The sequence below is a fragment of the Ciconia boyciana genome, chromosome 8, assembly GCF_034638445.1.
Source record: "Ciconia boyciana chromosome 8, ASM3463844v1, whole genome shotgun sequence".
Classification (NCBI taxonomy): domain Eukaryota; kingdom Metazoa; phylum Chordata; class Aves; order Ciconiiformes; family Ciconiidae; genus Ciconia; species Ciconia boyciana.
In genome coordinates, this window is record NC_132941.1 from 51,554,114 (window position 1) to 51,571,655 (window position 17,542).

Below are 17,542 nucleotides of genomic sequence, written 5' to 3' on the forward strand. Positions count from 1 at the left end.
CTCTAGACACTGTAAGGTTTGTGATAAGGTGTGAGCATAGGCAACATTACGTATCTTTTCCCACTGGTGCTGGGAATGTTCACTATATTTCTCTGCGTAGCCTTGAAGCTGGCCTGGTCAGCTTATATATATTTTTGGTGTCTGTTTCTCAGATGCTGGCATTGATTTCATAGCAAGCATATTTTGTTCAAAAGTGTCAAAGGTTGCTTTTAAGGAAAAAGTCTTGAGCATTGATGAGCCGAAGGCACACAGAATCTAGCTGAACTCATCTCTGTGGCAAGTACTTAAAGCAGCTTGGGTGAGGCTGCAAAAAATTGGATTAAAACTGAAAAATGGACCTTTCTGTGGTGGTCTCCAGTAAAATGTGAAAGCTATATGATCTGAAGAGAAGCCAGAGTATCGAGGGGTGGAATCAGACAACTTGTCCAGTTTGCAACCTGCTGCAACGTTGGGTCACAGTTGCGTATTTTAGGCAGCTCAGAAATTACAGGGCTGTGCCCAGGGGGTTGTGCTGCCTGTCTCCTTGCTACATATTGAGTCTCTGGGGATCTCCTTTCCTTGTTGTCAGGATTGTTGTGATTGCATCGTCTCCTAGGGCTTGGTCCTATGTAACTGGTGTTCTGATGAAAGTAGTGGGCATCTTTTCACTTGCCTGCTTACCGTTTGGTCTTCATTGCAGAATAAGGACCAAGCTTTTAGATTGTGACAATTCTTGCTTTTCAGTAGGATGCTGCAATCATAAGGGACACAAGATGAGTTTTTTCAAAATATAATTTAACATTAAAAAAAAAAAAAGACCCCATTGCACTGGAGCTGTGATCATCAAGTCAGTTGAGCAAGTTTAACTTGCCTACAGCCCTGAAGTCGACCAGCCAGGACAAGGATGATAAGCCAGGCAACAGTGATAATTCAAAGAAAGCGTAGTTGCTAACAAGTACTGAGAATCAACAGAGACACTGTGCCACAGGATGCCTGTTTCTGGCTTGTGGGACAACTGATGCCAGTCTGGTGTGACACAGGAGCAATACTCTGGAAGCCAAATGGTTTGGTCAACCCACATGCAGCAGGTTTCCTGGTAGGTTTTGCAGAACCAAAGGCTTGTAGCAGAAAGGGAAGTAGAATAAGTGAAGTCCCGCTATGAAAGGCAGTTTTGCTTTGCTAACAGCAAATGGCTCAGCAAAAAGAGAACCTGGAGCCTTCATTGCTGTCCTCCTGGTTCTGCTTGTTGCCTGACTTTGGGGGCAGGTGCTGGAGGGGGTGAATGATTCTTCCCTGATTTTTCTCAGCAATAAGAGTTCTCACTCTGTCCTCAGCACAGTTCTTGCTATCCTGTCTGGGACCTGCACTGTCCAGTTTCCTCTCCCCAAGTCTGTTGCCTTTCTTAACCTCAGTGTAAAGGTACTAGACTAGAAATCCTGCCCTGGGAGTGTAGGCTACAGCAGGCCTTCAAGAATCTGTCATGCATTGCACCTCTTCACATGCTCCTATTGTGCATCACTGGATCTCTTTTCTCCTTTACCCCTTTTCTGGCTTCCTGCACTGCCCCGTTCCACGGGCTGGGGCAAAGATGCTTGTCGTGAGCTGACCTCCTCGGCATGTGTCCCACTACTGGCCATGCCCCTGCTCTGCTGGGCAGGCTGTCCTGCTCCAACCCCTCCTCCTGCTTGCCCCAGATCGGAGCCCCCAAGAGGTCTTTGTCCGCCTGTTGAGAGCAGCCCCCTGTCCCACCATTCCCACATGGTGCACCCTCCTTGGTAGCCCCCTCCCCATTCAGCAGTTTGGGCTGAAAGAACCTTGGCTAATTACGCCAGGCTGAAAATTACCACTTTGCTGTGTTCTCCTGCTGCTGGGCCCATTTGTGTGGGGCCTGTAGTTAGAGGGAACAAAGTCCCCCCCGTGGAGCCAGGCAGGCCCCAAGTGTGAAGCTACAGGTACAAGCAAGAGGGGAATGAAGGGAATAATTACCAGCTTCTCCAGGTGAAAGCCCTGTTAAAACTTCAATAAGCCAATTAGGGGCCAGGGTGTGTGTGGGGGGAGAGTCTCCCCCACCTATAAGTGATTCCCACCAGGCAATTAACAGAAATAATTTCACGGAGGGGAGGATAAGAAATAGCTCTTAGAAATTGTCTTGAGTTGGGGGGGGCCTGAAACAGCACGACTGCTGCAGTGGTCCTCATGTACTCCAACCTCCCGGCTCACTGTGTGGCCTGAAAGTGTTGGTGGGGCTCGGGGGAGAGGGAGGAGGGAGGGAAAATGGCAAAGAAAAAGGAATCGCTGGAGCTTTACACCTGGGCAGGCTTTGAGAAAGTGAGGGCTGGAGTTCAGAGCTTCTTGTAAGGCTGTGTGTGGGCCCAGAGCAAGTGTGAGCTTGAGGGGGCTGCTGGATCTGGGGATGTGGGTGAGGGTCAGGCTCAGGGTGTCTTCCCCATCGGGGCGAGGGGGAAGGCTAATGGTGTTGAGCCCAGTAGGGAGAGGATAGGTGCTGGGTGTGAAGGCTTGAAGTGGGTGTGCAGGTGGGTGAGAACGGAGTGCCAGGTCTTCAGAGATCTGCCCGAGATGTGTGATGGTCTGTAGGTGCCCTGCGTTATACCAGGAGCAGATGGTGTCCCGTGTCTAATACCTTTGCATGTATCTCATCCAGGGACCAGCAGCTTCACCTGTTTCTTCCTTTCAATTAGTTCCAAAAAGCCAGTGGATTTGCTCAAGATGGAGATTTTATGAAGTCACCTTGCAATCCCCTTGCACTGTATTGCAGATGGCATGTGCAGCAGTTGGAGCTAGAGCATGCTGTCTGGTGGGTACCTAGCAGGAATCTTGCCAATCTGTATTTGAGTGGCTGCTCTGGGGAGTAGAGCAAGAGTAGAGCATAGGATGAAGCTGCTGCAGATGGCCGAGATTGCCCTAGTGATGTTGGAAGGGGGAATACATAGTGTAATTAAAGAAGTCCAGATACTAGCTGTGGTTATTTCACCTGCACTTGCAAAAGGAGAAGAAACAATAAACCCCTCCCCAAAGTCCTCAAAACACAAACATAACCTTAGTAGTGACTTTTTTTGCCTTTCTAATGTTATAGCTTCTGAGAATTAAAAATGTCCTGTGAAGTTTTGTTCTAGTTACTGGTAAGCTGAAATAACCCTACTGTAGTGGTGTTTAACCACCTAGTCTTGGACTGACCTGGAAGTCCCTAGACGTCCTCCTTTTTTTTTTCTTTATTTTTTTTTCCCCTTCTCTTTCTCCCCAGAAAGCTTTCTGTGGTAGGAATAGAGAACTGTATCTCTTGCACAGCCCAGCTTTTAGACTCAGAAGTAATTTCTCAGCAGAGTCATGTTTCTTTATGATTCGGCTTCCAAGATGTAACCCCAGTGGATGCCTGCAAAGAGAGCTCTGTTCGTAGAAAGGCCTGGTAAGCACGCAGAGCCAAAATGGTTTTGGCATGGGCTTTCTGCCCCCCTTGATGTTTGGTACGCTTTGTTCAGACTAGTGCCCAAGTTACATACTGGATTACCTTTCTTCTATGGCTAAGGAGTCTCTTTTTTCCTGTAATAACAGTAATAATTTGAGCATCAGTTGAGGATTAAATTGGGTCTGGAGAGAGCTAGGAATGCAGGAGTTCTTGTGCAGAGACCTCAGTCCTGAATGACTGCTGCATGCCTGGCAAGCCCAGAGGTTGGGGAGTGCGGAGGGATGATGAAGAGTGTTGGATGTACCATGCAAATAAGTATTTTACAGCATTTAACGTGGGTTATCAAGCCTTTCCCTTTAATAAAGGAGTAGAGCTGATATCAACCCAGTAGACATACTTGTGCAGCCACAAAGGCAATTCTGTTCGAGGTTCTGAAAAATGACAGCAGCAGTGTGAAAAGCACTGTTTGAATATCCCTCTTGTATGGGAACACCCAGGACCCTCAATCAACTTCTATAGAGCTAATCTGAGTGTGGTCCTGTCCTGGACATTTGCTTCTCCCTAAAAGCAGGTGTCATGTCGAGTATTGGGGAAAGGAGGGTGATATTTAGATGCAAACAGCCCTAGGAACATCAGGACTGTTCTGTAAGTGGACTCGCTTGTTTCTAATAAAGGATATTTTCCTGTTCAGTGCTGTAGTGTGGAAGAAGTCTGTGTGCATGTGTCTGTCCTGTCTGGAGTCTCTGTCTTAATATAACTGAGATCAGTTTTTCTCCAGAAATGGGGATTACGTTCTATATCAGGCTGCCTGTTTTCACAAAACTTACCTGCTGCAGGGCTGGTGAAGGGACAGTGAACGAGGTTATGGGATGACTTGGACAGGCAACATGGGGTGAAACTGCAAAGCAATGAAGGCAAGATGGAGGTGTCTAGGTTGGGTACCTGCTAAGCAACTTGCTAGAGTAGGGGTGATCTGTCTGCCATGCTGGGAATTGGGCCTTTGCAGATACTAAAGGCTTATTCTGTTCTCCAGCCTGTGGGTCTCTGAAGTCTGGAGGAAGATACAAAGTTGGAGGCCAAGGCGGAGGGTTGGAGAGGTGAAGCTGACATTCCCTCTATCCTGAGGCATGCAGTAAATGACATGGGAGACAATGACGTGAGCATTTCTTCTATCAAATGTGCTGGAGTTCTGCCTCAAATGTGAGACTTCACTGTTTCAACCCAGCATCTCTACAGTGCCCTTCAGTACAAAATGCAAATGCCTTCTTTCTGGGGACCACTTTCTAGTGGTCCACTTGAGGCTCAAGGCAGCATGCGAATGAGTTATTAGTCTGTCGGTCTGTGCCTGTGTCACTGGTGCTCCTTGCCAGAGCACGGCATTTCCTCTTGGAGCAGCAGTGGTTGTAAATGTTGCGGTGTTCACGCACTCGTCTTTACGCATTTTGTTTTCTCTCTGTGCCGAGTCCCTGGTGGGGAGTGGCAGAGCTCTTCTGTAGCTTCTCTGTGTGCAATTTACGATGCATATCAGGAGCACAGTTCAACCCTGAGCTGACTGGTGCCTTGAGAGACACTGCGGCATGCACACGAGGCCCAAGGAAGCAGCAGCGAACGTGCCAGCACTTTCCCGTCTGTTTGTGGAACAAGCCTGGTCGTTTGCCCCCAGCTGCTGGTTCTCTTTGGCAATGTTACTCACTGCTGAACAAAGATGAGGCTATGCTGCAGTGGGTCTCTGCTTGCTCAGGTGAGCTCAGTCCTGTTATTGAGTCCAAATACAAGACTATTTTACATGTACGCAAGCAGGTGGGCCCAAATATAAGCTTGGCTCCAGAACACTCTAAAAGCTGTTCTTTGTGCTGAGTCTGGAGTAGTACAGGGACCTGAGGAGACTGCCGGCAGAGTCCCAAAACCAGGCTTTAACAAAATGCGGTGTGGGTACCCTCAAGCCTAGAACATCAGCCAGCAGCCCAGATAGAAAATGTTTAAGTAGGTTTGATGGACCTTGTCGTCTTTTCCTTGCACTGAAGGTCTGGAGCTGAAGTACTGCATGGCAAGGATGCAGGAGGAGCGTGCTACATGGGCCTGGAAGGATGGGAAGGCTTTTGAGGGCTGAGGAATATGGAAAGACTTAGTCTGGAGCCAAAAGCCAAGGGATATTGTAGAGCTGTAGTAAATTGGATGCAACCTGCACTTGTTATTTCAGGTTTCGGACAGTTATATCGTGTCATTGGCTTCTTCAGCTTTTCCAATATTATCTTCTTCTAAATAGCCTTCTACTCCCCGTGTTCCCTGTTCCAGAAAGTTGTGATTTTGTCCCATTTACAGTGGCTGGACTTTTGATGCAACTGCCTTACCTGCTGATTTTTGTTCAGTTTGTGGTTACTGAGTTGTTAGCATATAACCCAGCTGTCCTGACTTACTTCTGAGATACTGAAGGTGCTTGGTTCAGTTCTCTGGTCATCCTGCAAGAGGCACAAAGTAGGGCTAAAGGGATCAGTCTGGGGCAGCTAAGGGGCAACACCAGCCCTGCCTGACCACCCAATCCTGGCTTTGTCTAGCATTGCCTGAATCAAAGGCAGGTGGGACTTCTTGCACATTTGTGGTGCCCGCTTTCTCATGGAGAAGAAAATGCTAAACTGATGCTGTGCCTCTTCTTTTTTTTTTTTTTTCCTTCCTTCCTGCAAATTAAGTGCCCCTGGGGAAGGAGCACCTGCTTCTCCGTGCTATCTCAGTCTCCCTCCCTTTGTGTGTATCTGGTCTGTTGGAGAAGCCTCATGCTGGAGGTGCTGAAACTCCCTCCGCTGAGTTTCCAACCCCCTCCTCTCCCCTTCACAATGTTGTTACTGTTGCATCTGCTCCCCAGCCTACTGGGATCTTCAGCAGGGGCTCCATCAAGTTTGTGTGACCTTAGCACTGTATTCATGCTGGAGGAGTTACCTTCTGTAATGATGTCAACTGATGAGGTTAGCAGGATGGTGGCGGCCACGATAAGACATGACATGTTCTAATGATTCGCCTTAGCGAGCTGCGTGTGTGTGTTGGGGGGGCACAGAGGGGCTTAGAGAAGGGAGGTGGGGGCCCCACAGGTGCCGACAAAGACTTTGACCTTTGCTGCTATAATATCAGTGTTTCACAGGCAGGGCGGTTCGGTAACCCACTTTCAGCCCATCAAAAATTGATTTAATTGCAATTTTTTCCCCCAATTAGGAGCACTGGAGCTTAACTAATTGGAGTAATAGAGAGTAATAAGGCTCTGATAAAAAGCCTTCCTCTGCCTCCTTTGTATCTTGTGTCATCGCCTGTCAGAGGTCAGAGAGCTTGCATATTCTATTAGGCAGAGTTGCCTTCATTTGTACAAATTAGTTTACCCAACAGTAATTAAAATGCCAGTGCGGGTCGGGGAGAGCTGAATACAATTGATGGGCACGTTGGTGAAGGATTTGACAGCTCCGGTGGCCTCCCTTGCCAAAGCGTGTCAGTGCTGAATCAAAGGCTACACAAACCCACAGACCCGTGTGTTTAACCCACAGCACTGTCGGCACCAACTGCTTTCTCTCTTCTCCACTCTCCGTTTTGGACTTGCTTTCTCTTCTCCTTCTTTTCTCATCTCACTTGAGACTTTTTAAAAAAGATGTTTCCCATCTTTGAGCTGTCCTTTCTGTTGATCGCTTTCATAACGCTGCTACCAGCCCCCCTGTCCTGTCTCCCTCGGTGCTCCCCCTCCTCTCCCCCCGCCTTCCACATTCCCAGCTGCAGGGCTCTGTCAAGTAATAACTTCTTTGTTTCCCGGTCCGATGAGTCTCTGTATATAATAGTCTCCAAAATGGAACAACGATGTCCAATTCCAGGGGGCGGGGGAGCACGCAAGGAGGAAGGAACAGGCTCTTGCGTGTGTCGAGCAGATTCTGGATTTGAAATCCCCAAAGAGCAGAACAGGACTTGAGAAGCAATCTGTTTACAGTACAGAGGAAGGGTGCAAGCCTGGGGCACAGGGAAATTTTAGAGAGAAGAGGTTGGAAAGGGTTCCAGCAAGGGTTTCAGCAAGGTTCCTTCAGTGACTTTGCATTGCAGGATTCCCAGCTCAGGCAGTGCCTGCTATGAAGGCTGGGTTAACAGTGAGGAAGGTGTGTATTGTACAATGGGATTTGTATCTCTGGAGCTGAGGCCGTTTCCAAGACTCATGACAAACAGCATCTTTCCAAAAGGGACTGATGGGCAGCTACCTCTTTCCCTCTGGTTCATCCACATCTGGAATGTTCTGTCCAGGATGGGGTAAAGAGGGATGCCACAGGTGGGGTGAAACTGTGTAGTTGGCACCTTGGGAGGAGGCATGGGATCACTGCAGCTGGACTGTAGCCAGAGCACTACTGCTGTTGCCAGAAAAGCCATGGGATCTTCAACAACCACAAGTCAATCAGATGGAGAGAAGTTCTTGTGTTTCTTCCAAGAGCACTGCCAGGATGTGTATTCTCTCTCGTCCCCTGGCCCAGCTTCTGTTCTGGGGGGATGATCTCTAATGAAATGTCTCTTCTGTAGCATAGAGAAGGTCTGGCTTCAGGAGAAGCAGTTTTCTTCCCCCCCCTTTTTTTTTCTCCTCTCCTCCTTCTCAGTAGGGAGTTTCAAATAGGAAGGAGAACATCAAAGTATCAGATGAGTTGGAAAATGCCTTGCTTTGGACAACAAAAACATGCTGTGTATGAAGTATGTGTCTCAATGCTCTACAAAATCCTCACCTTCCTGGTACAGCAGAGGTGGAAATGCTATGCTGGCTTGCTTGTTTTTACCTCCTGGGGGATCCCTGTGAAGACAACATGCCCTGTTACGGAAGTCCTGCAATGGTACTAATTTTCCCATTAGAGGAGCCTTTTGGAGGGAGCTTGTAGTCATGGTACCCAGCAGCTTTTGCAGGGCAGAGGAAAGCTTAGTGGGAAAGGGACTTTGCATTTCCAAGGCTATCTGAAGCTTGGACATAGCAGTTTTCATGTAGCATGTAGATGCATCTGGTCAGTGTCTGTGTACATCAGTAGTATCATATATATTTCAGAGAGATGGGTCATCCCTGCGGTAATATATATAGGGTATCTTGTGCTCTCCTTTTCCCAATCTAGTGTCTCCCCAGTCTCTCTGACTCCTGAAAGCATTGTAGGCAAAATAAATTACCTTGGGCAGCTGGCAAGAACAATTGTGAAGAGGTTGCACTTCTCTAGGTCAGAGGTTTTTGGTGTGTGCTCTGTGCTTCCTAAGACAAAAAGCCTTGTTGAAGGTAAACGGAAAGAAGCAAGCCTGGTAGAAGGCTTCAGTTCTGCTGAACAATGTTTCAGAAGCTTTGGAGCCAAGCTTTACATGCTTAGCTCCAATTTGCATGTTGTTTTAGACCTACCAAAGCTAACTTGCATTGCCCTTTTGGTTGGAGTGAAACCATCACCTCTGTGAGGTTCCCAGTTATGAGAGGCCTGGGGGTTGAAAGTGTATGCCTGCAGACCAGACTCAAGGTAAGGGACCCTGTGTCATCCCCTGGGAATCCAGACTTTCAGGTCAGTTCGCTCCCAGGCTTTGACAATTTCTTATTGGCACCACTTCTTGTGCTTGTCTTGTGAATGCTGCTTTCTAATCCTGGCAGTGAAGGTGCCTGGCTCTTCTAGGAGAAGTCTTATCTTTGCTTGCTAATGGGCTCCAGCCTGTTAAAGATAAGGCCTGCAAACCTGATCCTGCTGAAGTATGAGACAAAATTCCTGTTGACTGAATAGAGTCAGCTTTACCCAGAAGAGACTTGTTTGTGGCCCTGAGGCCTGTATGCAACACTAGAGAGAAATCTCTTCATCTAATGCTATTTTTCTTTTTTTTTTTTTTTTTTTCTTTGAGGGGTGGGGGGTAAGGACTGAGGAGGGAAAGCTGAAGTCCAGAACTGACAGCATGAGCAGGGATTAGACCTTGCTGTTCCTCCCACCTTTTTCTCCCTGTTGGTGTGCCTCCATGCTAATTTAGACCTGTGGCAACCATCAAAGCCTTGTGCATACCTTCTGCACAAAGGGGCCTGTCTCCCACGTGAGGGCGTTCTCTGCTGGGACAGAGTCAGTTTGTCCCCCAAAAGAAAAATCTTAAGCACCCAATTGCCTGCTTGACTGACTCCCTGACTGCTATTATGTTTCTAACCACGGTAATTGGCTTTAGTATTTATTAATGGATTACGTTTGGGGAGGGAGGGACAGAACCCAACACCTAGCTTTGTAGCTGAGAGACTCCCTGACCAAAGTGCTGCTTTCCAGACATGGGGTTTGACCGGTGAGCTGTCAGAGTGGGTGTCTTTTGCTTGTTTTCCTCTGAGATGGGAGACATTGGCAAAAGGAAAACGTTTCCTCTTCTCCTGCACTATGGTGGAGAGAGGGCAGGTATTGAGCAGAAACACTGTTTCCAAATATGAAGTGCTGTACGCTTTTTTAATTGGTCCTCATGCCTGATGCACAGCAACAGGAATTGGCTTTTTCTTAGACTTTGGTCAGGGACTTCCATGGAGAATAATAATGTGTGCACCGTGCAGCATCTGTGCAGAGAGCCCTGGGCTACAGGTGCATTGGGCCGATTGCATGTGCACTGCCAATGAACCTTGGATTTTGCATGTAAGACAGTTGGTTGGAGAGACTTTGAAATAGCTCTGGTGCTGCAGGCCTTGTCTAGCCCTAAAGGGCAGCTAAGGGTCACAGGACTTGTGGACATCTCCAGATATGCGAGTTTGGGTAGGAGGGATAAAGCCAGCAAAAGAGAGCCTTGGTAGCTGTAGCTCTTCCTTGGTTCCCGTAGCTCTCTGAGATGGCTTGATGTTACCTGCTTGCCTCTTTTGCAGAGTGTATTGGCAGTGCTGCTTTGGCCTTATGATTTGGAGAAACCAATTGCTTAGCTAAACCACAGAGCTAGGAGTAGGAGTCCTGAGTTCTGGCCCTGCTTCCACGTGGCTTTTCTCTGGCTTTGACTGAGTTGACTGCATGTTCACCACTTTGCTGCTGGGTGCCTTGTAACAACAGCAGTGGTGCTTCTTACAGAAGTCAAGGACACTGCAAGAATCCCTTCCTGGTGCAGTAGAGGCTTGGAGACACCTTCCGACTTCCAAAGGAAGAATATTGTAAAGGATCAAAGAAATGTTTAAAAACTGCTATTTTTACAGACATGACATTGTTTCCTTATTTTGCTTTCCTCTTTCAGCTGCCAGCCCCATGTCATGCTGCAAAAGATGTTTAGGCAAAGCATAGAGCCGGCTTTTATTTAAAGCAGGCTCCGTTTCCTGCATTCATGCTATCCTTGTTGCAATGACTTAAACATAGTTTTGGCGTTTTATTCTCAGTAGCTGCAATAAATGTGGCTTTGTGAGAGGTCATTTATAGCTTACTTACAAATCTTTGTATGGGCTGCTTTCTCTTATTTGGACTGAGGATAGGAAGTTGGCACAAAACAGGCAGTGTGGTGTGGAGAGCCACAGCACCCGTGTTCCTGCTGCTTGATTTTAAGGATTTGTTCCTGTCTTGTCAACTAGTTTGAGGCCAGTGGCTGTCAGGCAACCTCTGGAGCCAGCATGTGCAGCAGGGACATAGCATTGCCAAAGAGGACTTTGGAATGGACCCTGCTGGAGAGTGTGAACTGAGCCAAATATTGCTGCAGGAGAGCTGTGCTGCCTCTAATAGAGAGTGCTTGAGCACTGGGGAGGGCAACCGGATCCAGCTTTGAAATTGGCCCTGCTTTGAGCAGGCTGGACCAGAGACCTCTATTCTGTGATTCGTTAGGCCTGTGATACTGCAGCCAATTCATGATTGTGCTCAGAAGTTGCCAGCAAACAGAAGTGAGACATGAAGTAGGAATTAACAGGGAATTTTCCATGGGGTCTTTCCACAGCTTACAGCGCTGACTGTATATGAAATGTGCTGAGTACTGTGCTAATTGTTTTGGAAACGTTGTTGCAATTTACAGCTGCTCCTGTTTTAGGTTTTCCCTTTGCATATGCAAATACATCTTTATGTCCTGCCAATTCTCTGCAGTTGTGACCTGCTGCATCTGGGAAGCTCAGCTACTGAGACCTCTGGAGCACCTCTCCCTTTGCTGCTGCCTGCCCCTTGTGAAATGCGGTGGAACATGCTGAAATAGTTGTGAACCAGAATTCAGAGTCTGTCTTGTAGCCTGTTTTCTCTGTCTTGCTCATGCACTATTTCTTCAGAACATGAGGATTAGTAAGTGGTTTTTCTGTTTGCTTGGTTTTTTTTTAAACAGCTCATTTGTGACGGGGACAGCCTGCTGTGGACACACCTCACCTCTGAGAATCTGGGACCTTGAGAGGTGAGTGAGCTTCCAGCTTATAGGTTGATGAGAAAAGTGGTTAACAATGAGAAATGCAATATTGGACATGCCGTAAAATGATTCTTTAGTCCATGTAGGCAAGGGATGTTTAAACGTGAGATGTGGGACAGAGTGGGGGATGCAACAAACTGGTGTGGAAAGGTGTCTGTGACAGGTGGCTCTGGTTCAGTAGGGAACAGCTCAACTTTTCTTCCCAGCTTTTCTAGTGGATGGCACAGCCATCCTGGTTTCTTCCCATTACCCATGTACAGTCAGAATATGCCCATAATACTTTCCTTTTCATCTGTCTCAGTTGATGCTTCAGCCTGAGCCAGAGGGTTGAGGAAGGTGATCTGCATCCTCCCATTCACCCGCTTGTCTGTGGTGCTCAGAAGCCAGAGGCAAACGCAGGCTCTACAGTCATCTTGTCCTGGATGGTGTTTCTGGTAGCTCAGGGAGGTGAGGGGTGGCGACAGGTTATCTACGGAAGTGACTTAGGCATGTTGTCTTCTCTGTCTTAATAAGCATTGAGGAGGTTAATTGCTGTGGCCTCTGATTTGGGGCCATTGAGTAGTTCCTGTTAGGTGAAGGTGCTGACCTTAGCAACTGGGGAAATGTTGGGCTCAAATCCTGACGTGAGACTCAACTGCTGACAAATTTGAAACTCAGCCTGGGGGTCTTTGTGTAGTGATGGACAGATAGCAAATATTTGGCAGGATTATTGAACGGCAGCTCAGCTTTCCAGGACTGGTATGCTCTGGGTAGGAGTGGCACAGCACAGATTATCAAGGGAGTGCCGTCAGGATTGAGGTGAGCTGGGGTGCTCTGGGAGGGGAGAGAGGGGGGTAATGGCAGAAGGGGCCTGAGAGGTGTCAGCATAGCTGTGTTTGGGGAAAGGAGGTAGAGGAGGATTGTTGTGGATGCAGTGCTGGTCTGAGGCCAATTGCCTTCTAATCTATAGTTTAGATAGTTTAGATTGTCTGAGTCAACTGCATCAAATGCAAATATAAACCAGTTTGTTTTTCTTTGAAGTAACAAAAATAAAGACTTTGCAAGGGATGTATCCCACCAAGGACAAACTAGAGCAGGAAAGACAGCACCAGCGCATTCAGCTGTGGCGCATGTTTCTCGGTGACCTAGTCAATGGTGCCATTGGAGTACCCCAGAAGGGTCCAGGCCGCACTGTGATACCCCTGCCCATCGAGTCTTCCGGCTGTTCTTGAATAGAGGCATCTGACAGGGGTGAGGAGATAGGCAACCCTCTCCCCCCTGCCCCAGCCTCTCTGACAGCCTTTCCCAAGGAAGCCTGAAGAGATAATAAAGCTGTGTAGAAAATAGGATTAAGGTAATGAACAGGCACAACGGAGTTTGATCTTTCAATAACGTCAAAGCCTGAGTGACAGGCAAATAAAAAAGCCAAGGCAACCTAGGCCACTGGGCCTCTGTTGCAATGGCTGGAGTGTCAGACTTATTCTTCCCTCTTCACCTGTCACAGCTGGAATGCACCATGCCACTGGGTCTTTTCCTTTCTGGGGACCTGTGTGTGAGCTGGGAGTCTCGTCAGCACATGCAGGGTAGGAGACCAAGTAGGGAGCACGGCCGGGAAACTAGCACATGAAGCTTGATGTGATCATTCATAGCGAGGGAGTACAGAGCTGTCCTTCCAGGTCTTGACTTGTCAATAAACTGTTCTTCCCAGCAGAACTTTGGATTCATTTTCAAAGGCTCCAGTGGTTGCCAGAAGCGATCTTGTAGGGAAATGCTATTTCTTCCTTTGAAGCTTGTGCATGTTGTCTCTCTGGTCAGACTCCAGAATTGGGACTGTGGCATGGACACTCAAAATCTCAGAGCTACCCAGGACTGAAAGCTCCTCCTGTGCCCAATGTGTCCTGATAACATCTGGCAGACAGAGCCAGGCCCCCCGAGTTTTCTGCTTACCCCTTCTTTGTGGGCACAAAGGGCCAGAGTCTGACCCACAGAGGCTGAACATGGCAAAGACATTATCTCTAAGAGTAGAATCCAGGCAATTTCTCTGTCAAAAAAATGAGGCAGGGTAGAATGGTGCTTAAGATGTGTTCTTTAAAACTACAGGATCCTTAGCACCACTTAGATGTTTAGTGCTGTCCAAGACCAGTTAGTTCAGTTAGCTGGGTTTTTTCTGCGTGGGGGTGTGTGTAAGTAGCATTGCAGCAGTTTCTGTGGCATTCTCTTCCCTTGGAGTAGGTGGTCTTTTTCCCCAACAGCTGAGAGCTGGAACACGCTACAAAAGGATTTAAAGCTTAAATAACCTTTTGTGTACTGATCTTCTTAGTTCCAGGCCAGATAAGTCCTTGGTTGGTGCTTGTAGCTGTTGGTCATGGTATGTTTTCGTATTTATGACCTTTGCTGTTCCCTGACTGTGGGGCAGCCATTCTCATCCCTCCAAGAGGAAGGGGATAATGTCTTCACCTGGAAATATGTTCTGGGCTTTGAAAAGGGCTTGGTTGGGTTTGGCGGCAAGGAAACTTTTAGTGGGGAAAGGAAACGCCTCTTGCTGCATCCCACCCCCACAACTGTCTTTCATTTCTGACTCTGCTGAGATGATGGTGTTGGATCAAAGCCGCAACAGGCAGCAACAAGCAATTGTCAAGGGGAGTCTAAAGCAGGGGAATGACCGCGTAATGCCAAGACACTGTCTCTGATGGCTGAAATTCCAGCTGGTGTTACACCTGGCCCTTTCTCCTGTGATGAAGGAGGACTTTTTTTTTTTTCCCTATGCTTTTGAAGCTGGCTAGCTGCACCTCTGGAGGACATATCTCATCCCACAGATGCTACATTGTGCCATCTGATTGCTTTTAGATGTGAGGAAGTTACTGTGCATTTATTGCCACTCAGGATCAAGGTGTGTGTGTGGAGGGGGCCTGTGAATAACTTAGGTGATTATAGGTCTGCACAGGAAAGAACAACTAGATATGGGCCACTGGGTACTAACCTGTGTCCTTGCATCAAGTGTCAGGCCTTGCTGACTCCTTGGCCTCTTGCAAATCCCCTTGCTTCTCTATGCTAGTGAGGGATATGATGGCAGCTGCCCCTCTTGCAGGTCAGGTACCTCTGCTCCCTTTTGCCTTTCTCTGCTCAGACCTTCCTGTCTCATCTGCCAGTGTGGCTCAGCAGAACAGCCAGTTAATGGCAAGCAAGAGAAAAGGAAACTTTCTTCAGATCCTGTTCCTCTTTCTTTCTCTTCCCACCTCCCATCTCCTTTGGGAGTTTAAACTCCTTGGGAGACAAGGGTGACACACCACTGGGAACAGCTCCAAGGCCAGCATTTGTCGTTTGCCTGCGGAGAACTGTTGCTCTCCAGGCTATCGTGGTGGTCTGCATGTCTTTAGGTGACAAATGCCCCTGCCTCAAGGGTGCTTCTCCATAAGGTAGGATACTTCAGAGTTCGCTTTGCAGCAACTCTTGGAGCTATTCTGCCAAGCCCAGTGTTTGAAATGGACCCGTGATCTGTCTGGCATGGTAGTCCTCATGCTGTAAACACTTTGAATGCACAAGTCCTACATTGTCCTTTCCTGTGACACAACATAACAGACTCAGGGTATGAGAGCTGTTGTGAAAACTGAGCCAAAGTTAGCTGTGCCCTACAAGCCACCCCAGATCCTCTACCTTTTAAATATCCAGTCTTTGTTCATCTCCTCCCCCCTTTTGAAAGCATTTTTGGCAGAGTGGTTTTTTTTGTTTTTTGGTTTTTTTAAGAACCCTCTAATTTCTTGTTCGGTTTTTCTCCCTCTCCTGAGTCCTTTGAAAGTGGCTTTACGCCGTCACTGACACCAAACTGACACTTTGCGTTTCCCCACTTCTTATCCCTTTATGGCAACAGATGTTGAAATTTTGTATCCCTTTTATCTGTCCCTCTTTGCCCTCTTCCTGTAATTAGGTTTCCCTTGTTAGCAGTACAAAGTGGCCCGGTTTGCTGCCCGGCCTTTTGAGCCATTGTGTCTGAGCACATTTTTTTTCCTCCTCTTTCGGAAGAGTTCCTTCCCCCTTAAGTAATAGGCAGGGTGTGGGCCAAAGCTGTGGCTTTTTCTTGTTTCTTTGTTCTCCATTTATCTCTGCCACCTTTTTCAAAGGCATGGGGGGAAAAAAAAATAGAGAGTGCATGGAAAGGGAAGATACAGAGTTGCATTTCTTGACCATCAGGCCCCCCTGCTCTTCAGGTGTTCAAGGCAGGTGCCTTTGATGTCTGCAAGTTTTGGGGAGGTGGGACTTGGAGGATTCATGAGAGTGGCTTGGGAGTGGAGGAGAAGGGAGATTCAGGTGTGTGGCTGGAGCCTTCAGAAGAGGGGTGGGGAGGAGTCTTTCAGGGTAGCCAGGCAGCTGCTGAGCAGGTTAATAATCCGTCTTTGCCTCTCGTGCTATTGCATTGTGCTCTTTCTCTCTGAAAGCCAGCATGAGCGTTACCGTCATAAGCAGCTGGCTGAAGTTTGCTAACTTGCTGCTGCTTGATCTCTGGTATGTGCTTCCATGGGACCCTTGCTAGGTTACATCTGTCTGTGCAGTGGGGCGGGCAAGAATTAGTTGCTGTCTTTCAAATTTTGGCATATGTTGATCTGCATCCACTTTGGTGGCTCTTTAGAGCCATTGAGTGAGTGAACATGAGCAATTGTCAACAAGGAGGGAGAGCTTTAAAACTTGGGCTCCCTGTGCTGTTCTTAAACAGCAAGTGTAATTTGGCAGTTGCAGTATATAGCACTGAACACCCTGGTTAGCTGATCACTACTGATGCTTTTCTGTTTAAATCCAGTCCTTCTTGGCTTTGCATCCTGTTGTGCTCAGATTTTTTTATCTGTGGAAGTAGATAAATGAAATTAGAATCTGCAGGTCTAGTTCTTGGTTATAAAGCTTGCTAAATGTTTTCAACAAAAGCTTTTAATATAGAAGCTTGGCCCAAGATGCACAAGCAGAATTCTTAGCGTTGTGTTCTAAAAGAAGTTCTGTTGAAGATCGTTCTCTCCACAGCTTTGAACTCCAAGGTTTAAACAAGTTTGAGACCCTCTAATTTAATAACAAAAGGAGTTTGTTGGGTAAAGGGAGCAAACAGATTCAGAACTGGAGTTGCTAGATCCAAGAAGTGTGGGGAGTCTGTTTCACCCAGGCATTTAAACTGGATTTATCCAGTCACAGAGAAGTGGGTGGATATCTCTGGTACCAGGAGAGACAAGCAATAGCAAATATTATCCTGGCACTGGTAACAGTTTCACAGGATTTGAGGGGGCAGAAGAATCATAATACCATGCTATAGATGCAGAATCCCCTCTCCTGCCCCACTTTTCTATAGATTCATCATGCCAAGTATTTTTTTTTTGCCAAGGAAACTCTCTCCAGGCTTTGTGGGAAAGAAACTTCCTACTCCTTTCAGGCTTGGGTTTCTGTCTCAGCATCTCTGTCTTGGCTGAACACCATTTTAAATCGCAATAATGAATCCAAAACTTGTCCAACAGTGAGCTAAACAGCTCTCTGGGCTGTGCTTACATCAGGTAAGTGAATGTAAATCTGTGCCGTCTACTGCTTCCACTCACTGCAGTGGGAAGATCCACAGGTGGTTGCCCTTCCTCAGATGGCTGCTCATTCTCTTTTCCTGAGGCTCTCCTGCTTGTTTTTTTGCTGTGCTATTTCCCCATCCCGTCCACAGATAGCTTTGGTTAGTCTCTTTAAAGCATCAGTTCTGGCTATTCCCATTTATATGTCCTTTGGTTAATATAGGAACACAAATAATAAAGGAACACAAATGCCATGCTTTCTTCCTGAAATTCAAAGGAAAAAGGGTTGGTGAGGTGACAGACT

The 17,542-nt window shown here is 47.4% G+C and overlaps 1 protein-coding gene across 1 annotated transcript in view; it reads left to right on the forward strand.

The window, feature by feature from the left end:
- The window catches only part of FBXW4 (F-box and WD repeat domain containing 4), a 63,004-nt gene that overhangs the window by 35,917 nt on the left and 9,545 nt on the right, over positions 1-17,542 (forward strand). Inside the window, exon 6 of the mRNA XM_072870754.1 lies at positions 11,654-11,719. Coding sequence (XP_072726855.1) covers positions 11,654-11,719 — 66 coding nt within the window. The remainder of the gene's footprint in view (positions 1-11,653; positions 11,720-17,542) is intronic.